Source organism: Ciconia boyciana, chromosome 14 (genome assembly GCF_034638445.1).
Source record: "Ciconia boyciana chromosome 14, ASM3463844v1, whole genome shotgun sequence".
In the NCBI taxonomy this organism is placed as follows: domain Eukaryota; kingdom Metazoa; phylum Chordata; class Aves; order Ciconiiformes; family Ciconiidae; genus Ciconia; species Ciconia boyciana.
In genome coordinates this window covers 2,186,398-2,205,096 of record NC_132947.1, presented here as the reverse complement: position 1 = coordinate 2,205,096, position 18,699 = coordinate 2,186,398, and the positions used below count along the sequence as shown (strand labels likewise).

General features: G+C 64.6%; 1 protein-coding gene across 3 annotated transcripts; it reads left to right on the top strand.

The window, feature by feature from the left end:
• Positions 1-644: 644 nt before the first annotated feature.
• RGS19 (regulator of G protein signaling 19) lies at positions 645-18,148 on the top strand. 3 transcript variants are annotated; one of them, XM_072878878.1, is made up of 6 exons: positions 645-804; positions 12,999-13,141; positions 13,316-13,452; positions 15,925-15,999; positions 16,957-17,191; positions 17,820-18,148. In XM_072878878.1, the coding sequence occupies exons 3-6, from the start codon at positions 13,352-13,354 to the stop codon at positions 18,006-18,008; spliced, it is 600 nt and encodes a 199-aa protein (XP_072734979.1). In that variant the 5' UTR covers positions 645-804; positions 12,999-13,141; positions 13,316-13,351; the 3' UTR covers positions 18,009-18,148. The 3 variants fall into 3 exon arrangements, with proteins under 3 accessions (XP_072734979.1, XP_072734977.1, XP_072734978.1); XM_072878876.1 differs by lacking the exon at positions 645-804 and adding an exon at positions 9,952-10,082; XM_072878877.1 differs by lacking the exons at positions 645-804; positions 12,999-13,141 and having other exon boundaries at positions 13,324-13,452; positions 15,926-15,999.
• The last annotated feature ends 551 nt before the right edge of the window (positions 18,149-18,699 follow it).

Below are 18,699 nucleotides of genomic sequence, written 5' to 3'. Positions count from 1 at the left end.
AGAACTGGGTGCATGGTGCTGGTGCACGGCGCCAGTACTGGGTGCATGGTGCCAGTACTGGGTGCTGATGTATGGTGCCAGTATTGGGTGCAGGGTGCCAGTACTGGGTGCATGGTGCTGGTGCAGGGTGCCAGTATTGGGTGCATGGTGCTGGTGCAGGGTGCCGGTACTGGGTGCTGACAATGGCACCAACACAGTGCCAGAATTGGTGCAGGGTGCCAGTACTGGGTGCAAAGTGCTGATACTGGGTGCTGGTGCAGGGTGCCAGTACTGGGTGCATGGTGCTGGGTGCATGTAGTAGGTGCTGCTGCAGGGTGCTGGTGCTGGGTGCCCATACTGGGCGCTGGTGCAGGGTGCCAGTATTGGGTGCACGGTGCTGGTGCAGGCTGCCGGCACTGGGTGCATAGTGCTGGTACTGGCTGCCAGTATTGGGTGCATGCAGTAGGTGCCGGTGCAGGGTGCCGGTGCTGGGTGCCCATAGTGGGTGCCGGTGCTGGGCGCTGGGTGTGTGTGTGTGCGTGTGTGTGTGTGTGTGTGTGTGTGTGTGTGTGTGTGTGTGTGTGTGTGTGTGTGTGTGTGTTTTGACGTGAGGAAGTGCCAAAGCTGCAATTGCTTTAGGAAGTCAATCGCAGGGGCCGGGGGACGCGTGCGCAGTGCAGCCGCGCCGCTCCGCTCCGCTCCCGCTGCCTCTCCCTCTCCCTCCGGTGCCGAGCCCGGAGGCAGCGCAGAGGCGGCGGCCGGGGGGCAGCGGGGCAGCGGCGGCCGCGGACGGCGCTGCGCGGCGGCGGCGCGGATGCCCGGCCCGTGAGTACCCCGCGCCCCGGCCCGGGGCCGTCGCCGCCCGCGGGATGCCGCGGGGCGGGTGGGGGGGGGACACACACACGGGGACACGGGCCCATCGCCCCCTCCCTCGCCCTCCGCCCAGCCCAGCCTCCCTCCCCGCGGCCCGCGGGCGGACCCCGCTTTGCACGCCCCCCGCCGCCCCCGTTTGCACGCTCCCCTCTGCATGCACCCCCCGCCCCGTGCATCCTCCCTTCCGCACGCTTCCCCCCCCCCCCCCGCACCCCCGGCCACGCACCGAGCACCGCGGAGTGCCGGGGTTGATGGCGAGGTCGGGCTGTGTGTGTCTGGCTGTGTGTGCGTCCGTGTGTCCGGCTGCTGCCTGTCACCAGCCCCATGTGCGAGGGCTCGGGGAGGGGGGGGTGGGGGGTGGGCAGCGAGACGTTCCGTGGGGACCGGCCGGCGGGGCGGGGGGACCCCGAGCACCGAGCAGGGAGGGGGCCCTCCCCGCCGCATCACCCCGGGGGAGGGCAGGGCTCCTGCGAGGAGGAGGAGGATGCAGGGGGAAGGAGGGGGGCACCCTCCAGCCGCAGGGCCGGCTGCACCGGGGCTTGCCCAGCCCCGGGGGGGAAGCTTGCAGGGAGGATCTCCCCCGGAGGCCTTCCCGGCCCTCCCTGCGCCCACAGGTGGGTGCCAGGGCCGTGCAGGAGCATCCATCCACGCACCGGCTCGGCCAGGCAGGCTCCCCGTGCGCCTCCCCACGCTCCCGATGCAAAGGGGTGCCATGCCTCGTCGCAGAGAGCAGCAGCGATGGGGAGCCCTGACCTGGCCGGCCAGGATAGCGGGGAGCGCCGGAGCTCCGGGAGGTTGGCCGAGGTCAGGGCGACCACGGGCTCTGGTCCCCGCTGAGTCCTCCAGCAGCAGCACGGCCAAAGGGTCAACTGGGGGGACCTGGCTCGGTGGTGGCCGGGACGCAGCTCTCCCCCATAGGGATGTGACATCCGACCGTCACCCAACACGAGCCCATGATGTGGGCAGTGTTGCTGGATGCCATGACTTGGCGCCGCGTCCCCACGGCCGAAGGATGGAGAGGGCCAGGCGTGGCTGTCGGAGCTGCTCCGCGTGTGGATCGCGGTGCGTCTCTGGGCACGGAGAGGTTCCCCCGGGAAGCTCCCTCTCCCCACCACTTCCATGAGGCTGCTCTGGCGCGGATCCATGGCCTTATTTAAGAAACTAAACAAAAAGTGTTAAGTGAGTGGGAGGGATTTCCCTGCTGCGAGGGGAGTTCATTCCCCTCTGGATGCGTCTCCGCCATCCCCGTCGATAGAGACGCTCATCCCATGTCACGCTGGATGAGCAGAGCCCATGGCATTTGCTGGCCTGGTGGATATCGTTTTCTTTGGGAAAACGGGTTGCCCCAGTGGGCGCATATTTCAGAATATCTCCCAAGGGAGAGCGCCACATCAGATTTCCCTACAAGGATTTTAGCTCCTCCGCGTCCGCCCTTCCCCACAAATGACTCAAGCCACTAATCAAAATACAGTCGTGTTCTTCGGCAATCAAACAAACTCCACCTCATAAGATTATAGTGGAGAAGCAGGAATCTAGTGACATGAATATATCTCAATCAGGGTGTGGGTGCCCATTTTTGATATTGTTAGTAAAAAAAAGAAGGAACCGAAGGCAGATAATCAGATAATGCAACTCAAACCCAGAGAGGGTAAGGGAGAAAAATACCTTGGCAGAGTAATTAATGCTGAGGCTGCCCGAGGTGCGGGAGCAGCACATCTCTGCCACCTCCCGAAGTGCATCCTCTCCTGTCTTTGCTTATCTTGGGTTGTAATCTCACTTTTAGGCTGGACTTGGGCTACAGCATCTTGAGTTTCCACTGGGCTCGTGCAAAGGGAGCTGGTGAGCTCCATGCTCAGGGCTCTTCCCTGTGAGCAACAGGTCCGGAGTGGCAAAGCAGCCACCATGTTGCTTCTCGACCTCTGCAGAGCATGGGCTCAAGCTGCTGTTGCTTTTCCTCTTTTTTTCCAAATTTTTATCCTCTGGATAAAACTATTTTGGAAAGTCAGCTCAAGGGGAGGTAAGGGCCACGCTTGGTGCTGGTGCTGCTCCTGATCCATGCCGTGGGGTGCCCTGCCTTTGCCTTCCAGCTCCTCCTGCTCCTCGGGCCGGTTTCTTGTACCAACCCCCCGGCCATGCCTGAGCACCCCAAAAGCAGAGCAGCCGCGGCAGAGCGAGGCCGGCAGGCATTGCCGCCTTCGTGCTGCCGCGCTACGCGCTCTCGGGGTTCAGCGCTTCAGGCTCTTGCCTGGAATAACAGCAGCTTCCGGGTGAGCCGGTGCCCACGGCCTTCGCCGAGACTTCCTATTACTCAGTTCCTTATTCGACTCTGCACATCTCTCTATGCATTTCCATTACAAAAGCTGTTCAGAGAGGGGTGGACCTAAAGCCAGTTGTTTATATACATTATTTCATAGCTACCTCTTAATGTGGGGGGAAGAAAAGACACTGGACCTTATCACCAGTTATTTTCGTCCCCCAGTGTGTTACAACATGTTTTTCACCCATGGGGAGGACAGGATGGGGGAAGAATGTCCGACATCTTCTGTGGTGTAAGAGGGGAAGAAACTGAACTCGCTGGCTTGCGGGGACTCCAGCAGCCCCGTCGCAGACCGGGAAGCTGCTCTGCGGTGGTCATGACCACCCCTGCTCCAGCCGGCTCAGGGAATGGGCATCCAGTGCCACAAACATTTTCCTTTCCATACCGTCCTGCACCCAGCGCCACACGAGCCTCCTCCAGTCCATTTCCATCAGTACCGGGCTCGGCCAGCCCATTTCTTTCCCCAGCTGTTTCGCCACGGGTTGCCCCATGCAGCACAGGGAGGGTGACCTGCAGGAAGTCCCGAATCCTTGCTGCCGCGGCCATGCCACGGTAGCGTTGAGCTGCGGCGCTGTTTGCGGCAAATAACTCCGCCGGCCCTCTCTCCCCGCCGCGCCCATGACTTTCAGGACACCCGTAACTTTTTGCAGGGATCGAACATCTTAAATCCAGCTGTGCGTGCTCTGCAGGAGCCGCCGGCCCTCTGCCGAGCTGGGGCCAAGCTGGGGTTGTGCTGGTCCACGAGCTGTGGGGTGAATCCCTTGCGCAGCCCCCTGGCCTGCCCGGGTCCTGCGAGGGACCTGGGGATGTGGGAGCCGGTGGCTTTGGTGTAAAACTGTAGTGAAGTCAAAATCCTGGCTCTTGCTGGATCCAGAGCACCATATAAAACAAGGCAGCAACCCCTGAGTTTCGACTGACCCTTCACCCTTCTGTGAAAGCGCTCTCTGGGAGTACGGAGAATTATTTTATTTCTGTTATTTTTGGCTGGAAATCCACTGGGTTCCGTCTTCGGGGGGGACCGGTGACAGAGACCTCCCGCCTGTGACTTCCCCCCGCCCCAGCCACTGGGGTGGGCACGGAGGGTGATGCCCCAGCCCACCCCGTCGGCTCCTCTGGGTCCGTGGGACCTCGGCCGTCCAGGATGAGTTACCGGGAGAGGCAGGGAGCGCTCTGCTGCTCACCCGTCCTGCAAAACCTCCTGCCTTTGGCCATTTCGTGGAAGCAGAGATTTAACCGGGGGGAGGGTGGAGCAGCAACAGCAACGAAAACAACAACAAAGTCCTTTGGGGTTCAGCTTTAACATTCATCTCAGACATGGAAAAAAGGGGGTTTCCTGACAGCAGGAAAATGTATGGTAGAGTTTTATAACAAGCCGCCCTTCCAGTTCTCTAAGAACTTGGAAACAGCCTCAGCTGACCTTTTGAGGGCTCTTTGCTCAGGCTATGAAGATCCGCTGGGTTTGAGGGCCCAGCTTTGCCACTCTCCAGACTTGCTTGTCAGCACTTGCCCACTCTGGAGGCAGAAATGCTGCGGAGGCTCCGGGGCAGCAACAGGATGGGCACGGGGGAGCGGAGCCCTCGATGTCCCCACGTGTGGCCATGGCTCTGGGTGCATGGGGACGGGCTGCGGGCGCACTGGAAGCCCGCTGCCGGAGATGGATTTACTGCTGGCTCGGTATAGAGCGGGTCAGGGAGCCAGCAAAGGGGTTTGGGGTTAAGGGTTTGGGTTTTCCCATTGCTCCCCCTCCTGCAGGCATGAACCCAACTGGGGTTTAAGTAGTTTTCTCCGACAGAAGGCAAATGCCCAAGCAGCGTTTCAGTGCAAAGGGCAGGAGAAGAGCAAACAGGTACATATTGGCATTAGCAGGCAGGAACCCCGGAAAAGGAAGGGAAAGCTTCAAGCTAGCCTTGAAAAACAAGAAAAAACAAGCAAAGATGCCACCTGCAAGTCCAGTGCAGGTTTTACCATGAGGAGAGAGCTCGCAAAGGGGATTTGGGGCTGGGGAAATGTATTGCCATGACAGCGATGGCAGAGGAGCTCCTGTGTCCTCCGATGGTACATCCGAGCCCTGCAGCATCCAGAGGGCTCGGCAAGGGGCACCGCCATGGCCTGTCGCATCGAGGTTCTTGCTGAGGTCCCCAGCGAGGGCCGCTCCCGCAGTCTGAGCCCAGAATGCCTGCGACGGGCATGCCCCCATGGCCGGGCTCCTGCTGCCCCGCTGGCTCCCGTAGCCCTGTCTGGCAGCAGCGTGCCCCGGGGCCGGGGGCCGCCTCTGTGGCACAGGGGCCACGCAGGGTGACAGTGCTTCCTTCCTCCCGGTGCTGCCAGCTCCTCCCCCGGGATGGCCGAGCCGAACCCCGCCGACTTTCTTCCCCTTTGGTCAGGTTTTAAATAACCGGCATGGCCAGTCTCGGAGGACACGAGTTGCTGGAAGAGCTCCCCATTGCTTCTTGCAGCTGGGGCAGGGCAGAGCATCACCGCTGCCCCGGCACCGGTGAGGCTGCGGTGACTGCAGCACGGGGGTCACCTATGTCCCTTGGGATGCTCTGGAGCTGGGACAGGGTGTCAGGTCACCAAATCTCCCTTGCTCTGGGTATTTGCCTGTAGGTCCTGGGGGACTCCTTCCTCAGTCCCTCACTGTTTGAACGTAGGACCAAAGTCTGACGTGGCAGGAAGTTTTCTTACTGGTGCAAGCAAAAGCTCGGCTCTGCAAGCTCTGGTCCCGGGACCCATGGTGGCATTGGATCTGGGGCCAGGGAGACATCTGAGCCCTCAGTGCTCACCGGCAAGGGGTGACATCTGCCTGATGCCAGACCCCGAAAGGCATCGTCAGGGCTGGCAGCATGCGGGCAGCAGGGCCCGCAGCTGCCCAAGCAAATAAACCGCGGTGGGCAAACATCCCCGGGGTGCAGCGTTTGGGGGGTGGTCCCCCTTGTTCCCAGCCGTCGTGCTGGTGTGGCCCCGGCCCGGCCAGTCCCACCGCTGGTTGAGCCGGCTGCCGGGCTCAGCCCTGCCCTGACCACATCAATGTGGCGCAGGGCCGTGCTTTGGGCAGGGAGCGTGGCTGGAGAGCAGGGCCGGACCTGTCCTCGGCGCAGCCGGACCCACCTCCCGCCCATGCCGGCGCAGGCTCCCAGACCTCCTCCCTGTGCCCAGCCGGTGGTTCCCATGCTGGCACGGGTCTCCGGATGCAGCCAGTGGGGTTTGGTCTCATGCCAGGGCTGGGGAGAAAATCACCCCTCGGCTGCATCGGGGAGCTCTTGGAGCCGTGGTAAGCGACCCTTTGATCCAGCGTTTCCCTGTGATGCAGGGTCCGTCCTTTTCATCCCGATCCGGGGTTGATTCTCTCTTTGGTTCCTCATTTCCTCGGAAAGGGCGATTCCTCGTCTTCTTATCCTGGGTCCTCCTAGCATCCCTATCCCCCAACTGACCACTAATGCCCCCTCCTCTGCCCCGTGGTCCCCGGGGGAACACGGTGCTGCCCGCGCTGGGATGGGGATGAGCGGGTACCGGGCTGGCAGCACCCTGTGGATGAGGAGCACCCTGCCACCCACCTGGCTCAGCTCTCACCCCGGCCACACCAATGCCATATCCCTCCCTTTCCTCTTCCCTTCCCTCCTGTCAGCCGCTGGGCTCCGTCCATGTGGTTTTGCCCCTGCTGAGTATTGATTACCGTGATCTTTCTTCTCCTTTCACATGGATCATTACCAAATGCTTAATAGGAGTCTGCCTTAACAACGCCACGATACCTCTACTAATAGAAACATAATTGTCAGGGCTTGCCTTATTAAATCCCCCAGCTGATTGTCGCGGGTGCTATTTTTACGCTATGAAATAATTAACTACGTTTCTGTGCAAGAGCCGGGGCCGGAGCGGAGGGTGCCGGCAGCCCTGCGCCTGTCGTGCCACCCGGCAGCCCACGGTGGCCATCTCGGCCATGGTGGCTGTGCCAGGGTAGAGCTGTGGGTCCGTTTGCCTCTTTCCAGCAGATGCTGGGGAGGTTCACACAGTCCTTTCGAGTGGGGTTTGGCTCGGGGGACGCTCGGGGCAGAAATACACTCTGGCTGCAGGAGAGGAGAGGGGCAGGGAGCGGAGGAGGTGGCCGGTCCAGAGAAGGACCCCAGCATTGTCCTCTTCCTGGCAGGAGAGGTGCCCATGGAACCGTCGGCCCTTGCGGTATGAAGGACCAGGGAGGTGTTGGGACACGCTGCAGCATCTCCCGGTTCCCATAGCCAGGACCTGCCTTTCCACTCTCAGGCGATGGCAGAAAAATCACTGCCAGGCAGAGGAGCTCCCCAAAGGCATCCGCTCGCCGCCGCCGCCGCCTCCTCCGCCACGTGCGCGGGCACATCTGCCGGCGTTATCGGCAACACGCGCTCGGCAGGGCGGTGGGGACACGGCTGGGGCGCAGCCACATGAGCGTTGCCACCCCCTCACCCCGGCGGGACCAGGGGAGCCTGACCCGGCTGGTGCCCGGGACCCCCGGCACCTCCGTGCTGGTAGCATGGGGGTCGGCCCAGCCCCGTCCCCGCAGAGTGCCGGGGCTTGAGCCTCACCTCTTTAGTCTTTTTCTAATAGATTGCTAAAGACGGGGGGGAAAGCTGGGTCTAAAAATAGCTCCTAAAACTTCCTGTGCCGCTGGCAGGTGGCTGGGGCAGGCTGCGGGGGCGGGCGGCAGCTGTGGGGCTCGGCAGCGGTGCCTGCCCACGGGGTAACCCCGGCAGAGGGGGGCCCGCGGGGTGCCAGCCCCCCACCGCCCGCTGGGCCTGCCTGCGGGGCTGGCCCGCATCTGGTTGCACTTGGTGGCCGGTTTCAGCCAAATTTGGCAGAGGTCGGAGATGCTGGGTCCCTCCCGGGAGAAAGGCAGGGAGGAGGCGGGGAAGCTGCAGGCTGCGCTGAGCCCTTATTAGACACTGGAGAATCCAGCAGCGGCGTGCAGGCAGCCGGGGCTGCCAAGCTCTGCTTGCACTGATCCAGTGTGGCTGGTCCCGCAGGTGACGGGCGTTTTGCAGCTCCCCCGAGGCACGGAGAGGGGACGGATCTGGCGCTGCTCCCCGCCGAGGCATTGCTGGCATTGGGCAGGGGCTCAGCCGTGCCAGCAGCTTGGCTGGGAATGGTCTCTCCACCAGCACCAGGGGGGTTTGTGCATCGCCCCCGGCCGAACGATCCCCATGTGATGAGCAGCGAAGCTGCCCTCGTGGTTTTGACCCATAAAATACGAAGGGAAGGTCCCTCCTGGAGCAGACAGCTCATACCATGGCTGGAGGCAGCTGGAGAATAAAAATACCCTTGGTGCCAGTGGGTGCCCCAAGGCTGGCGATTTGGGGGTGCTCGGTGCTCCCCTGCAGGAGCGTGGCCGCATCCCGGCATCCCTCGGCTCTCGGAGCTGGCCCTGCTCGGCAGCAGCAGAGGGAATCCCAGAAAACCATCTGGAAAATAAATGAAGTTCAGGTGACCAGAGAAAGAGCGGTGCTGGGCGCCTGTGCAGGCAGCGGCGATGGCGGGGTGGGCGCTGGCAGAAGAAGGAGCTGCCAAAGCTGAGGGTGACTTTTGGGTGACGGCGGGGGGGGGTTCCATCTGGACAGGGTAGGGTTGGGGATGGCGGCAGCGTGACCACATTGGTTTTTGGGTGCCGGGGTATGTGGTGTTGGGAAGAGAGGAGATAACAGCTCGGCGTCCCCGGGGAAGGCGAGGGAAGCGGCTGCGCCGAGTGGGGCACTGGGCCGGGCTGATAATGGGCACGTGTTTCGGCCGGGCGCCTGGCCCAGCCCCGCGGCCCCGGGGGAGCGTGCAGGGGATGCCGACATCCCCCCCTCCCTCTTTCTCCCCTTTTCTCCCTTTTCCACCTGCGGCAAGCCCACGCGAGCGAGGAGGCAGCCGCCAGCAGAGACCACAAAGCGGTTTCGGTCGCTGGTGCGGTGCTGGGGCCAGAGCCCCCTCCACCCGCAGTGGTGCCGAGGGCAAATTTAATCAAGGAAACGGAGGTTGGGTGTCTGATTTCTCTCTCTCTCTCTCTTCTTTCTTTTTTTTTTTTTCCCCCCCTGAAGAGGAAAAAAAACAAAACAACTTTGTTTGTGAGTCACTCTTGGCCGAGGGAGCCGGGCTTCGCTCTGCGTGGCAGGCAGGCTGGCACATCCCCGCATCACAGGGACGATGCTGGGAGGGATGGCGGGAGGCTCTGACTCAGCCCACCCTCGGGGACCGGCCCCCCTCCCTCGCTGCCTGCCACGCTGACGAGGTCCTCGCCCCACGGGCAGCGCCGGAGCCCCGGGGACAGCGGGGGCATAGCCTGGCAGAAAGCACCGTCGCTTCGAAGCGGCCTCAGCTGGGTGCTGGGCACTGGCCCGTGCCCACCCTGGGGACGTATCCTGCCTGTCACTCCTTGGGGAAGCCACGCTGGCCGCGTCCTCGGCCGCGGGGCCGTTCCAGCGCCCGTGTGCCCGGGCAATCTCCAAGATGCCCGGCTGCAGCTGGCGCCGCGGTCAGTGCCCGTCCCAGCTGGGGAGCCCCAGCTCGGCTGCTCTCGGGCCCGTGGTGGCCACTGGCTCCATCCGAGGGGTGGGAAGCAGGAGCACGACCCAGCTCCGCCACCGGCGAGGCTCGCTCTGCCCCGCTCCTGCCCCACTGGGGCAGCCGGCCCCACGGTGGAGCGGCGAGGGGAGCAGCCGGGCCCTGCCGGGGCTTTCCCAAAAAAGGTCTGAACTCTTCAGTTGAGTTTGCCACTTCCCTTACCACTCCCTTTCCTGTGAGAGGATGTGTTCGGCCGCTTTTCTTTTCTCTTTCTCTCTTCTTTTTTCTCCCGTCTCCCTGCCCTCAGACCCAGCGGTCCTGGCGATGCTGCGCACCCCCTGAGCCGGCCAGGGTCACCCTGGCCGGCACCCGCCGTCGCCACCACGCGATGGCCAGGCTGCAGGTACGGACGCGCCGCCGCCGCCTCCCCCTGTGCCCCCCCAGGCCCTCCCACCAGCCACAGCACGGGGTCGGGTGGGCACGCCGGGGGCTCGGCACGGGCTGTGCCGTGGGTGCCCCCACGCCGGGGTGGGCGCTGGTTTGTGCCCCACTTTGCAGAGGCGGGGGTGACCGGAGGGGGATGCCACGCCGCTCACGGCATCATCCCTGGCCGGGGCGCTCGGGGAAATTTGGGTGCATGGAGGGGTGTCATCCCCGTGGCCAGTATTTGCCGTCACCTTGGTTTTGCCTGCGTGGGCACCCTGCTGCCACAGCTCCCACTGCAGCTGGCACAGGGCGATTTTAGCGACTGCTTTGCCCGGAGCGAGCGGGGCACAGGGCACCGTGTGTGCGGCTGCGTGGGACAGGGCTGACCCAGCGCCCTGGCAAGGAGCAGCCTGGTGGAAAGGGACGTTTCCCTTCAAAAGCGATTTTGGGGAGAGCTCGTCTTGTTCGGTTGCATGGGGGGTCCCCTCTCCATTCGGGGAGAGGACGGGGCGGTGCCAGGCTTGGTGGGGACATCACGGGCGCGTGAGCGGGCACAGCCTGGGGACACCCAGCACATGGGGACTCCCAGGCTGGGTGCTGCAGCCACCGGGCACCGGACAGTGATGGCAAAGGCTCATGGGGGGGGCTCGAGGAGTTCACGGGGTTTGGGCGAGGGCAGCTTTTGGGGCGTCTCTTCTCTCTGCTGGGGAAACGTCCCCTTTTTGTCATCCTTCCTCTTTTCGCAGCCTCGCGCGTGTGCCCTCGCCTTCCCTCCGGCGCTCATAGGCTCCGCTGCCTGCCGGGACTTCCTTATCCGCCAGCACCCGCGGCCCCGCAGCGGTGCCCGGCCCCGGGGCAGCCGGAAACGGCCCCGCGGCACGCGGCCCCGGCGGCCGTGGTGGGGTGGGGTGCTACGGGGACGTTAAGGGGTGCACGGGGCTGGGAAACCAGCCCTGAGAAGCCAGAGCACACCGGCATTGCCTTTCGGTGCCACGGGCGGGGGGCCCCGTGCAGCCCCACGCCTCCCTTCTCCTCCCTGTCCCCCTTGGCGCAGCCCACGGAGCTGATACGGCCCTGGGTGGGTGCCACAGCACCCGGGACAGGTGCTGAGTGCACCCCATGGGTGTGGGGAGGGGGTGCTCCTTGCTGGGGGATGCCGCCCCGTCCCGCTGCCTCTCCGGGGTGTTTTGTCTCTTGCTTGCGGGTCTGCTCTGGCCGAGGTCGAACACCAGCTGCAGAAGCAAAGTGCCTGGAGCGGAGTCCCCCTGGAGCAGTGCCACGCACTGTCCCCACGTCCCTGTCCCTTGGCCACCCCCCATCCGCCTGCTCCGCACCCCGGGGCCGCGGCAGAGCTGGGGCTGCCTTTGCTTCGGGGCGCGCTCGGAGGAAGCAGGGTTTTCCCAGCCTTCAGGTTTTCCTCCTGCTCGCCTCGTTCCCACAGCCTCGGCACCGCTTGCTGTAATTAGTGCCGCAGCCACGCTGGGAGCCGTGCCCAGAGCCTGGCTCTCCCCACCCCGCCGTGGGGCTGCAGCCCCCCGGCAGCGCCGGGCACGGCAGCGTGGCTGGGCACTGCGGGGCGAGTGGGCTCGGCAGTGGGATGTCGCCGTGGGTGGGCAGGGGGAAGAGCGGCTGCCGGGAGGGGAAGACGGTTGGTCTGGGGGAAGCAAAGGAAAGGGAGAAAAGAGGGGCATTAAATGGACGGGAGGGCAGCGCGGTGCCAGAGGGAGCAGAGCCTGCTGCTGAGCCGGGTGACAAGGTCACAGCCGTCCGTCCTGCCAGCACTCAGGGCTATAAATAGGGACAATTGGGAGCGAAACGCAGACTTTCTCCTTTTTCGTTCCTGCAGGAGCGATGGGAGCCAGCGGGAGGGTTTGCGAGGGCCCAGGCGAGGAGCTCACGGAAAGGGCTGCCGGGCAATGGCCGTGCCGGGGACAGGGTGGCTGCACCCACGGGGGCGGCCGTGGGCTCCGGGGGGGCTCTGGGGACAGCCCTGTCCCCAGCTGGGACCTGCACCCCGGCTCCGTCCCCATTGCTGAGTCTGCGGCAGGACTCAGACCCGAGGTGATGAGACCTGGGGCAGCTCCAGACAGGGATGCTGGGGCTGGGGTGGCCGGGGGCTCTCCCTGCCCGCAGCCCCCCACTTCCATTCCTTCCTTCTGGCAGAGGAAGGACCGTGATTGCTGCCCGCCGCCCTCAGCGGGGCACAGGGAGGCAGAGACGGCCGTGACCACATCCTTGCCGGCACCCTGCGCGGAGGTGGGCACTGAGCCCCGGCACCGCTCCTGCCCAGGAGCATCCCTGCTCCAGGCTGGGCCGATGGTGCAGGCAGGGACAGGCAGGGACAGGCAGGCCTGCGGGCACGGGGGACCGTTTCGCAGCAGCGGTGCAGAGCACTGGACTCAGCCAACACTTGGCATGGCGCGAGTTTTGGTTTAGTGCTGGGAGCTGTGAAAACTCTGCCCCCCCCTCCATTTCCTTCCACTCACATGATGTCGTGGAGCGGCTCCGACTTCCCCATCCTGGGCCCAAACACGCCGGGGGGTCTGGCCGTGCTTCCCCACGGCACGGGGCACGGCCAAGGGCGTGCAGGGCCGGTGCTGAGCCCTGCGCCCGGCTGGGCCCCGCTGCTGCCTGCGGGACTTGGCAGCACCGACAAAGCGTGGGAGGGGGTCCCAGGCGAAGCGTGGGGCTGGCAGAGCATCTGCCGCCGTGTTTCCCCTCCTCCGTTCCTTCTCACTTCCTTTTCTTGCACCCTTTCTGTTTGCCTGCCGTGCCCCAGCCCGCTGCCTGCAAAGGGCTTTCCCCGGCATGCAGCAACCCCCGTCGGAGCTGCTCGCAGCCAGGGGATCCCTCTGCGAAGGTAACGTGGTCCCGCTCCTCTCCCTCCCCGCAGGCTCCGTCCAGGAGGCGGCAGGGACAGTAGCCCGGGGGTCTCGGCGGCACGGCTCACCCACGGGCTGGGAGGAGCGGAGAGCAGCAGAAGAGCCCCCAAAGCACGACCCAACCCCGTCCACCGTGTATGAGGCTGGGACGCAGGTGAGGTGGTGACCATCTTGGGGCCGGCCGGTGGGCGGGACGGCAAGCGGGAGCCAAAACTAAATCACAGCCAGTCACTGCGCAGGGGTCCCTCGTTTACCTCCGGGTGCTTGCACGTGGGGGGGATAATCGTCAGCAGCTCGCTCACCCGCTCCCTGCCCTCCTGCCTTCCAGTACGCAGGACCCGCGTCCGCAGAGACACCCCTTCCGATGTCCCGGCATGAGACTTCTCCGACAACGGTGCAACCCGCCAGCAACCACCGCCCCAACGCCTGCTGCTTCTGCTGGTGCTGCTGCTGCAGTTGCTCATGGTACGTCCCACCGCCCACCCCGGCCCGAGGCTCCCGCGGGGCCGGCGAGCATCACCCGCTCGCCTCGTCGTCCGATATTCAAGGGTCCCGTAAGGAGGGGAGATGCGAGGGTTGCCCTCGTGTCGCTGGTCCTCCGTGCTTCATGCAGCACCAAGCACTGGGACACGGCTGCTGCTCAAGCAGGTGCCTGGGTTCAAGGGAGACAGGGTCCTGCGGCAGCCCCCACCCCTGGGTGCTCCGCAGCCCTTCGGCGCAGATCCAGGCACCCACGCGGCACCACGGGCAGTGGATACAGGAGGGCAGCTGGGATGGAGCCGGCTTCGCTCACCGAGCCGAGCCTCTGGGCTGCTGGTGTGCTTGCGTTGGGTTGGGGTTCAAAAGCCGGAATGGTGCCGTGGTTCAAAAGGGTGTAAATGGTGTTTCGGAGCAGATGGGCATCAGTGGTGCCGTGGCGCGTTGCTCTCCTCTGCGCAGAGCCTAGCGAGCTTGCGAGCCCGACCCTCGCCTCGCCTCAGTGCACCGTGACTCCTGCCTGTCGGCCAAATCTTTTAAAATGTACAGAGCAGATAGTGGCACCGGGAAACCCCGCTCTGGGCTGCCCTAACAGCTCTCCTGGGGCTGGACGGCCCCGGCCGGGCTGCGCGGGGGAAGCTGCAGGCAGCGCCGGCGGCACAGTGCGGTGCTCAGCCGAGCTGCCCAACCTCTGCCTCCCCATCCTGCCCTCCCCGGGCACCCGGCTGCACCCAGGCAGGGTGGCAAGGCCGGGCAGTGGGACCCCTGGACGCAGCGCTGTGCAGGCAGGAGGATTTTGCTGCCTGTTTCAGGCAGGTCAGGGCGGGAGAAGAGCTGGGTTTCCCTGCCCAGCGTCACGGCTGCCTTCTCGCAGCCGCAGTGCCCTGCCCGAGGTGGGTGGCCCTCACCCGCAGGAGCCCTTCCGGGCAGCTCTGCCTTGGAGCAGTGGGTGCAGAGTCCGGCCCTGGCCTCCCAGCGCTGCCCAAAGCCAGGGGCATAACCAGCCGCTTGCCTGCGGCTGCATCTCCCGTCCTCTCTGAGGATCCCCAGCTCCTTATTCTCTGGATAACAGAGATTTTGAAGAGCTCGTCTGCTCTTCTCCATCCTCAGCATCAGCCCGCTCTGAGGCTGCTGACGCCTTCAGGCTTTGCAGCAGCTTTGGGCTTTACGGCCACCGACAGCACTGAGCTTGGAGGAGCAACAAACCCTGGAGCTGAGCACCGTGTAAACCCATGGGGCATCCCCAGCGCTGCTGCATCAGCCCGGTGCAAACCCCCGCTGTGTCCTCGGGGCCCCATCTCGCCTGATCCCATCTCATTTCCTTGCATTTGCAAGGCAGCGAGTGCGGTGAGCGGCTCCTCTCGCAGCCCACCCCGAACATCTCCCTCCCAGACGCTGCCCCGGGCTTGTGGTGTTTGGCTGTGGGCAGGGTGACCCTTCCCTGTGTCCCTTCTCCGTCTCTGCAAGAGCCTGTAAGCAGAGACGGGACAGAAATCCCTCCTGTACCCCGCTCCCGGAGCAAGCAGTGACCGGTGCCAACCATTTTGGGGTTCAGGCGTGCCAGGCAGCAAGCCCCGGGGACGGCGTGGGCAGGGACGTGCCCACAGCTTCACCCACCCCAGCCGCCCGTGCCGCCAGGGAAGAAGTTTGCACATTTAATCCTGTGTGAGCGGTGAGGGACAGTGTTGCAAGCAGGAAGCGCTGCGGTTGGTGCCGGGTGCCGAAATTCGAGGGCCCGAGGGAAGTTGGCTGGAGGCCGCTCTCCCCTTGTGCCACTGGCACCCCCGGGGGCGAGGGACGGGGGGACGGGTGATGCCGGCACCCCCGGGCCCCGGCACCTCCATCCCGCGCGCAGCCTCCGGGCTGGATGGTGCCGGGGTGTCCCAGGGGTGCAGGGTCCGGCCCTTCGTATTTCTCCGTCTACCCCAGCCACCGGCTTCCTGGGCAAGCCGGGGCTGTCACTGGCCGGAGACGGTGATAACCGGGCACGGGGGCCGAGCGCACCACGGTGCTGAGCTCCGGCAGCCGCAGCCCTGGGCCCTGCAGCCACCGCCATTTATTTATTTATTGGTGTTTATTCATGGCGGTTCATGACGGCTTTGCCATGGGCTGAGCCAGCACTGACCTCTGCCAGCTCCCGCTGCCTGGCCCTGCAGCCGCTTTGTCTCCGTCTTCGCCCTGGCACACGTCCCGGGCGGTGGAGCGGGGCCGGGGCCACGGCGGTGCCCAAGCGCAGGAAACACCCTTGCACGATGACGGCAAAATTGCACAAGGGAGCTCGGGTGCCGCCGGGGCAGCGGGTGCCGGGGCGGGCTGGGTGCCAGGGAGGAGCCGAGTTGGGGGGACCGGAGGGGCTGGTGCCCGTGGAGGAGATGTGGTGGCCAGGGCCAGTCAGGGACTCAAGGTGGGGGTCTGGGTATGTCCCCAACACCCCTGACTACCTTTCTGTGTCCCTGTTAGGAACGAGGACCGGGAGCGAGCGTGGAGGGCGTCCCGGGAGACCAAACTGGAGACCATCCCAAACTGTGAAGCGTGGTGAGTGCAGGGGCAGCGCCCTGGGGGTGGGCTGGGGGGACCGGCACGGCACAGCATGGCACCCACTGCCACCCTCCGTGGCACCCAGCCCCGCATCCCCCCCCGCTGGTGCACCCACGGGAAGCGGGATGAGGGTGCCAGGACTCGGGGGGGGGTCCTGGTGCTGCTTCCAGCGGCGTGTCCCTGGTTCCCACTGAGAAGTGGGGAGCCTGGAGCCACGGGCTGCGGCCCTCTGCGATTCTGGCGCTTGGGCCCCTTGCAAAGGGAAACTGAGGCATGCAAGGACCTCAGCAGCTTTCAGGCCATGTCCCAAGGGCAGAACCTCATCCTGCAGGCACCCTGCTCTGGGGGTGCCCTGCACTGAGCACCCACTCCCTGAGGGATGGGTACAACCCCCTGCATGCAGCCCAGACGTGGGTGCTCTCTGCAGCACCTGGAGCAGGAGGGTTAGGGCTCAGACGTGCTAATTAGCCACTGATACTGATTGCTCCTGCCTGCTTTAGCAGGTAACGAGTATTTGCTGGGGAGCAGCCTCCCTCTCTCCCTCCCCCAGCTGTTAGGGATGATGGACCCATGTCAGTCCCTCCCCAGCCAGGGCAGCTCGGAGCTGCCGCTCTGCAGGGGAAGGGCTTTTGCTCCCTTTTGGGTTTGTGCTAAAGCCAGCACCAAAATACGTCTCAGCTTGGAAAAATTCAGCTGAAAGCAAGGCCGTGCTCCAGTCGAGCAGAGCCAGGACAGACCCCATGAGCGACCTCCGAAAGCCTCTGTACTAACTGGAGCCCGAGCAGGAACGGCCTCGGCGTGCGCACGGGGGATGCGTTCGGGCACAGTCCCTCCAGGATGGGACCAGGGATGAGCACGGCCGAGCCGCGCAGGGAGGGACCCAGCAGGGAGCCCGCAGCCCTCCCGGGCTGGCCGTAACGCTGTCCCCTTGCCTTCCCCGCTGGGACCCGGCAGCACCAAACCCACGCCGGAGGAGGTGCGGGGCTGGGCACAGTCCTTCGACAAGCTGATGAAGAGCCCGGCGGGTCGCAACGTCTTCCGGGAGTTCTTGCGGACTGAGTACAGCGAGGAGAACATGCTCTTCTGGTTAGCGTGCGAGGAGCTCAAAAACGAGTGCAACAAGCACACCATCGACGAGAAGGCCAGGATGATCTACGAGGACTACATCTCCATCCTCTCGCCCAAGGAGGTACGGGGCAGAGCCCCTCCCGCGGCTCTCGGGGGGTGGCTCAGGCTAAAATGGGGCTGGGGGGTGTTTTTTAGGGAAAGGGCTCTGTCCCGGCTGCCGCTGCAGCCCTGTGGCAATTTGGGGCTGGGGTTGGGTGGTTGGGGATGGGTTTGGCAGGGTAAGGGGTTTGCTTCACGCTTGTGCCTGGCGGTGGGGAGGGCGTCCCTGGCCCCCCCAGAACCCCCGGGACGCCGCCGGCAGCGGGACCACGGGCCGGGTTGTGCTGCGGGGCCAAAACCTCACGAGGGCACCAGCGGGCTGAGGAGATGCTGCAGCCCGGCTCGCAGCATCCCCAGAGTGGGGGCACCCAGGGTGGGAGCACCCCAACCCATCTCCCTGTGCCCAGCGAGGGGACACGGGGAGGACCCGGAGACCTCCCTGCTCCTCCCTGCAGCTCTCTCCGAAACACCCCGGCTCTGGTGTAAATATACTCCGGGGTGGAGCACGCTGTGGTCTGGCCACGTGCCACGTTGATACCCAACTTCCCACGAGAGCTTGTACAGGGGTGCAGGGGCGGGTGCTGGGGATGAGGGCTCAGCATTGGGGTCCCTCAATCCCCCCCCACCCCGTTTCTCTCCCTGCCACCCAGGTGAGCCTGGACTCGCGGGTGCGGGAGGTCATCAACCGGAAGATGCAGGAGCCGTCCTCGCACACCTTCGACGACGCGCAGCTCCAGATCTACACGCTCATGCACAGAGACTCCTACCCTCGCTTCCTGAACTCTGCCATATACAAATCGCTGCTCCAGAGCGTCTCCCGCTCCTCCTCGGAGTCCTAAGGGTGCCTGCTGGCCGTGTGGGGACGCCGGCGGGGACACGGCGGCCGGGGGGGCTCGGTGCCTCCTCCCCTCCGCCGCCCTCCCTGCCAGTTCCCCCCCCCCAAGTTTTTAGCTTTTTACCTATGAACCGTCACCCCGGTTTCTGGGCCACCCTCCAGGACTGTCCCCGGGGCTGGTGCCGCTGTGGCAGCGCAGCCTGGGCCGGCTCGTACTACTGAACCCTTGCCCCGTCCCCGCCGCTGGCCGGAGCGAGCCGGGGAAGCTCGCAGGAGAGCGCCCGGGGCCTGGCTCCCCCTCCCCGGCTCCACCCGCACCCCCTTTTGAAAAGGTCACTTTATCCCCTCTTCGCCACACCCGGGGACACGGCATGTCCCCGTTTCCCACCTGAGCCCCAGTTGGGGACTGGGTTGGGGGGTTTTTTGGGGTGAGGGGGAGGCTGATTGTTGTTGTTTTCTTTTTTTTTTTTTTTTAACTTTTTATTTTAAAGGCTTTTTTTGTTGGCTTTTATTGGGGGACTCGAGGGGCGGGAGGTGGGGTTTGACAAGCGTCTCTGTACATATAAAAACTTGTCAGGTTTGCATCGCTCCATCTGTTTGAAGTGGCCCATGGGGCTGGGGACAGTGCTGCAGCCCCGTCTGCATTCCCGGTGGATCGGGGACAGGCAGCGCCGGGGCCGGACAGAGGCAGAGGG

What these genes read in the sequence shown, in the direction of transcription:
- RGS19 (XM_072878878.1), top strand. Translation starts at nt 13,352, where the DNA reads ATGTCCCGGCATGAGACTTCTCCGACAACGGTGCAACCCGCCAGCAAC. An exon ending in TGCTGCTGCAGTTGCTCATG is followed by an intron (nt 13,453 to 15,924) that starts GTACGTCCCACC and finishes TGTCCCTGTTAG; the next exon opens with GAACGAGGACCGGGAGCGAG. An exon ending in ATCCCAAACTGTGAAGCGTG is followed by an intron (nt 16,000 to 16,956) that starts GTGAGTGCAGGG and finishes GGGACCCGGCAG; the next exon opens with CACCAAACCCACGCCGGAGG.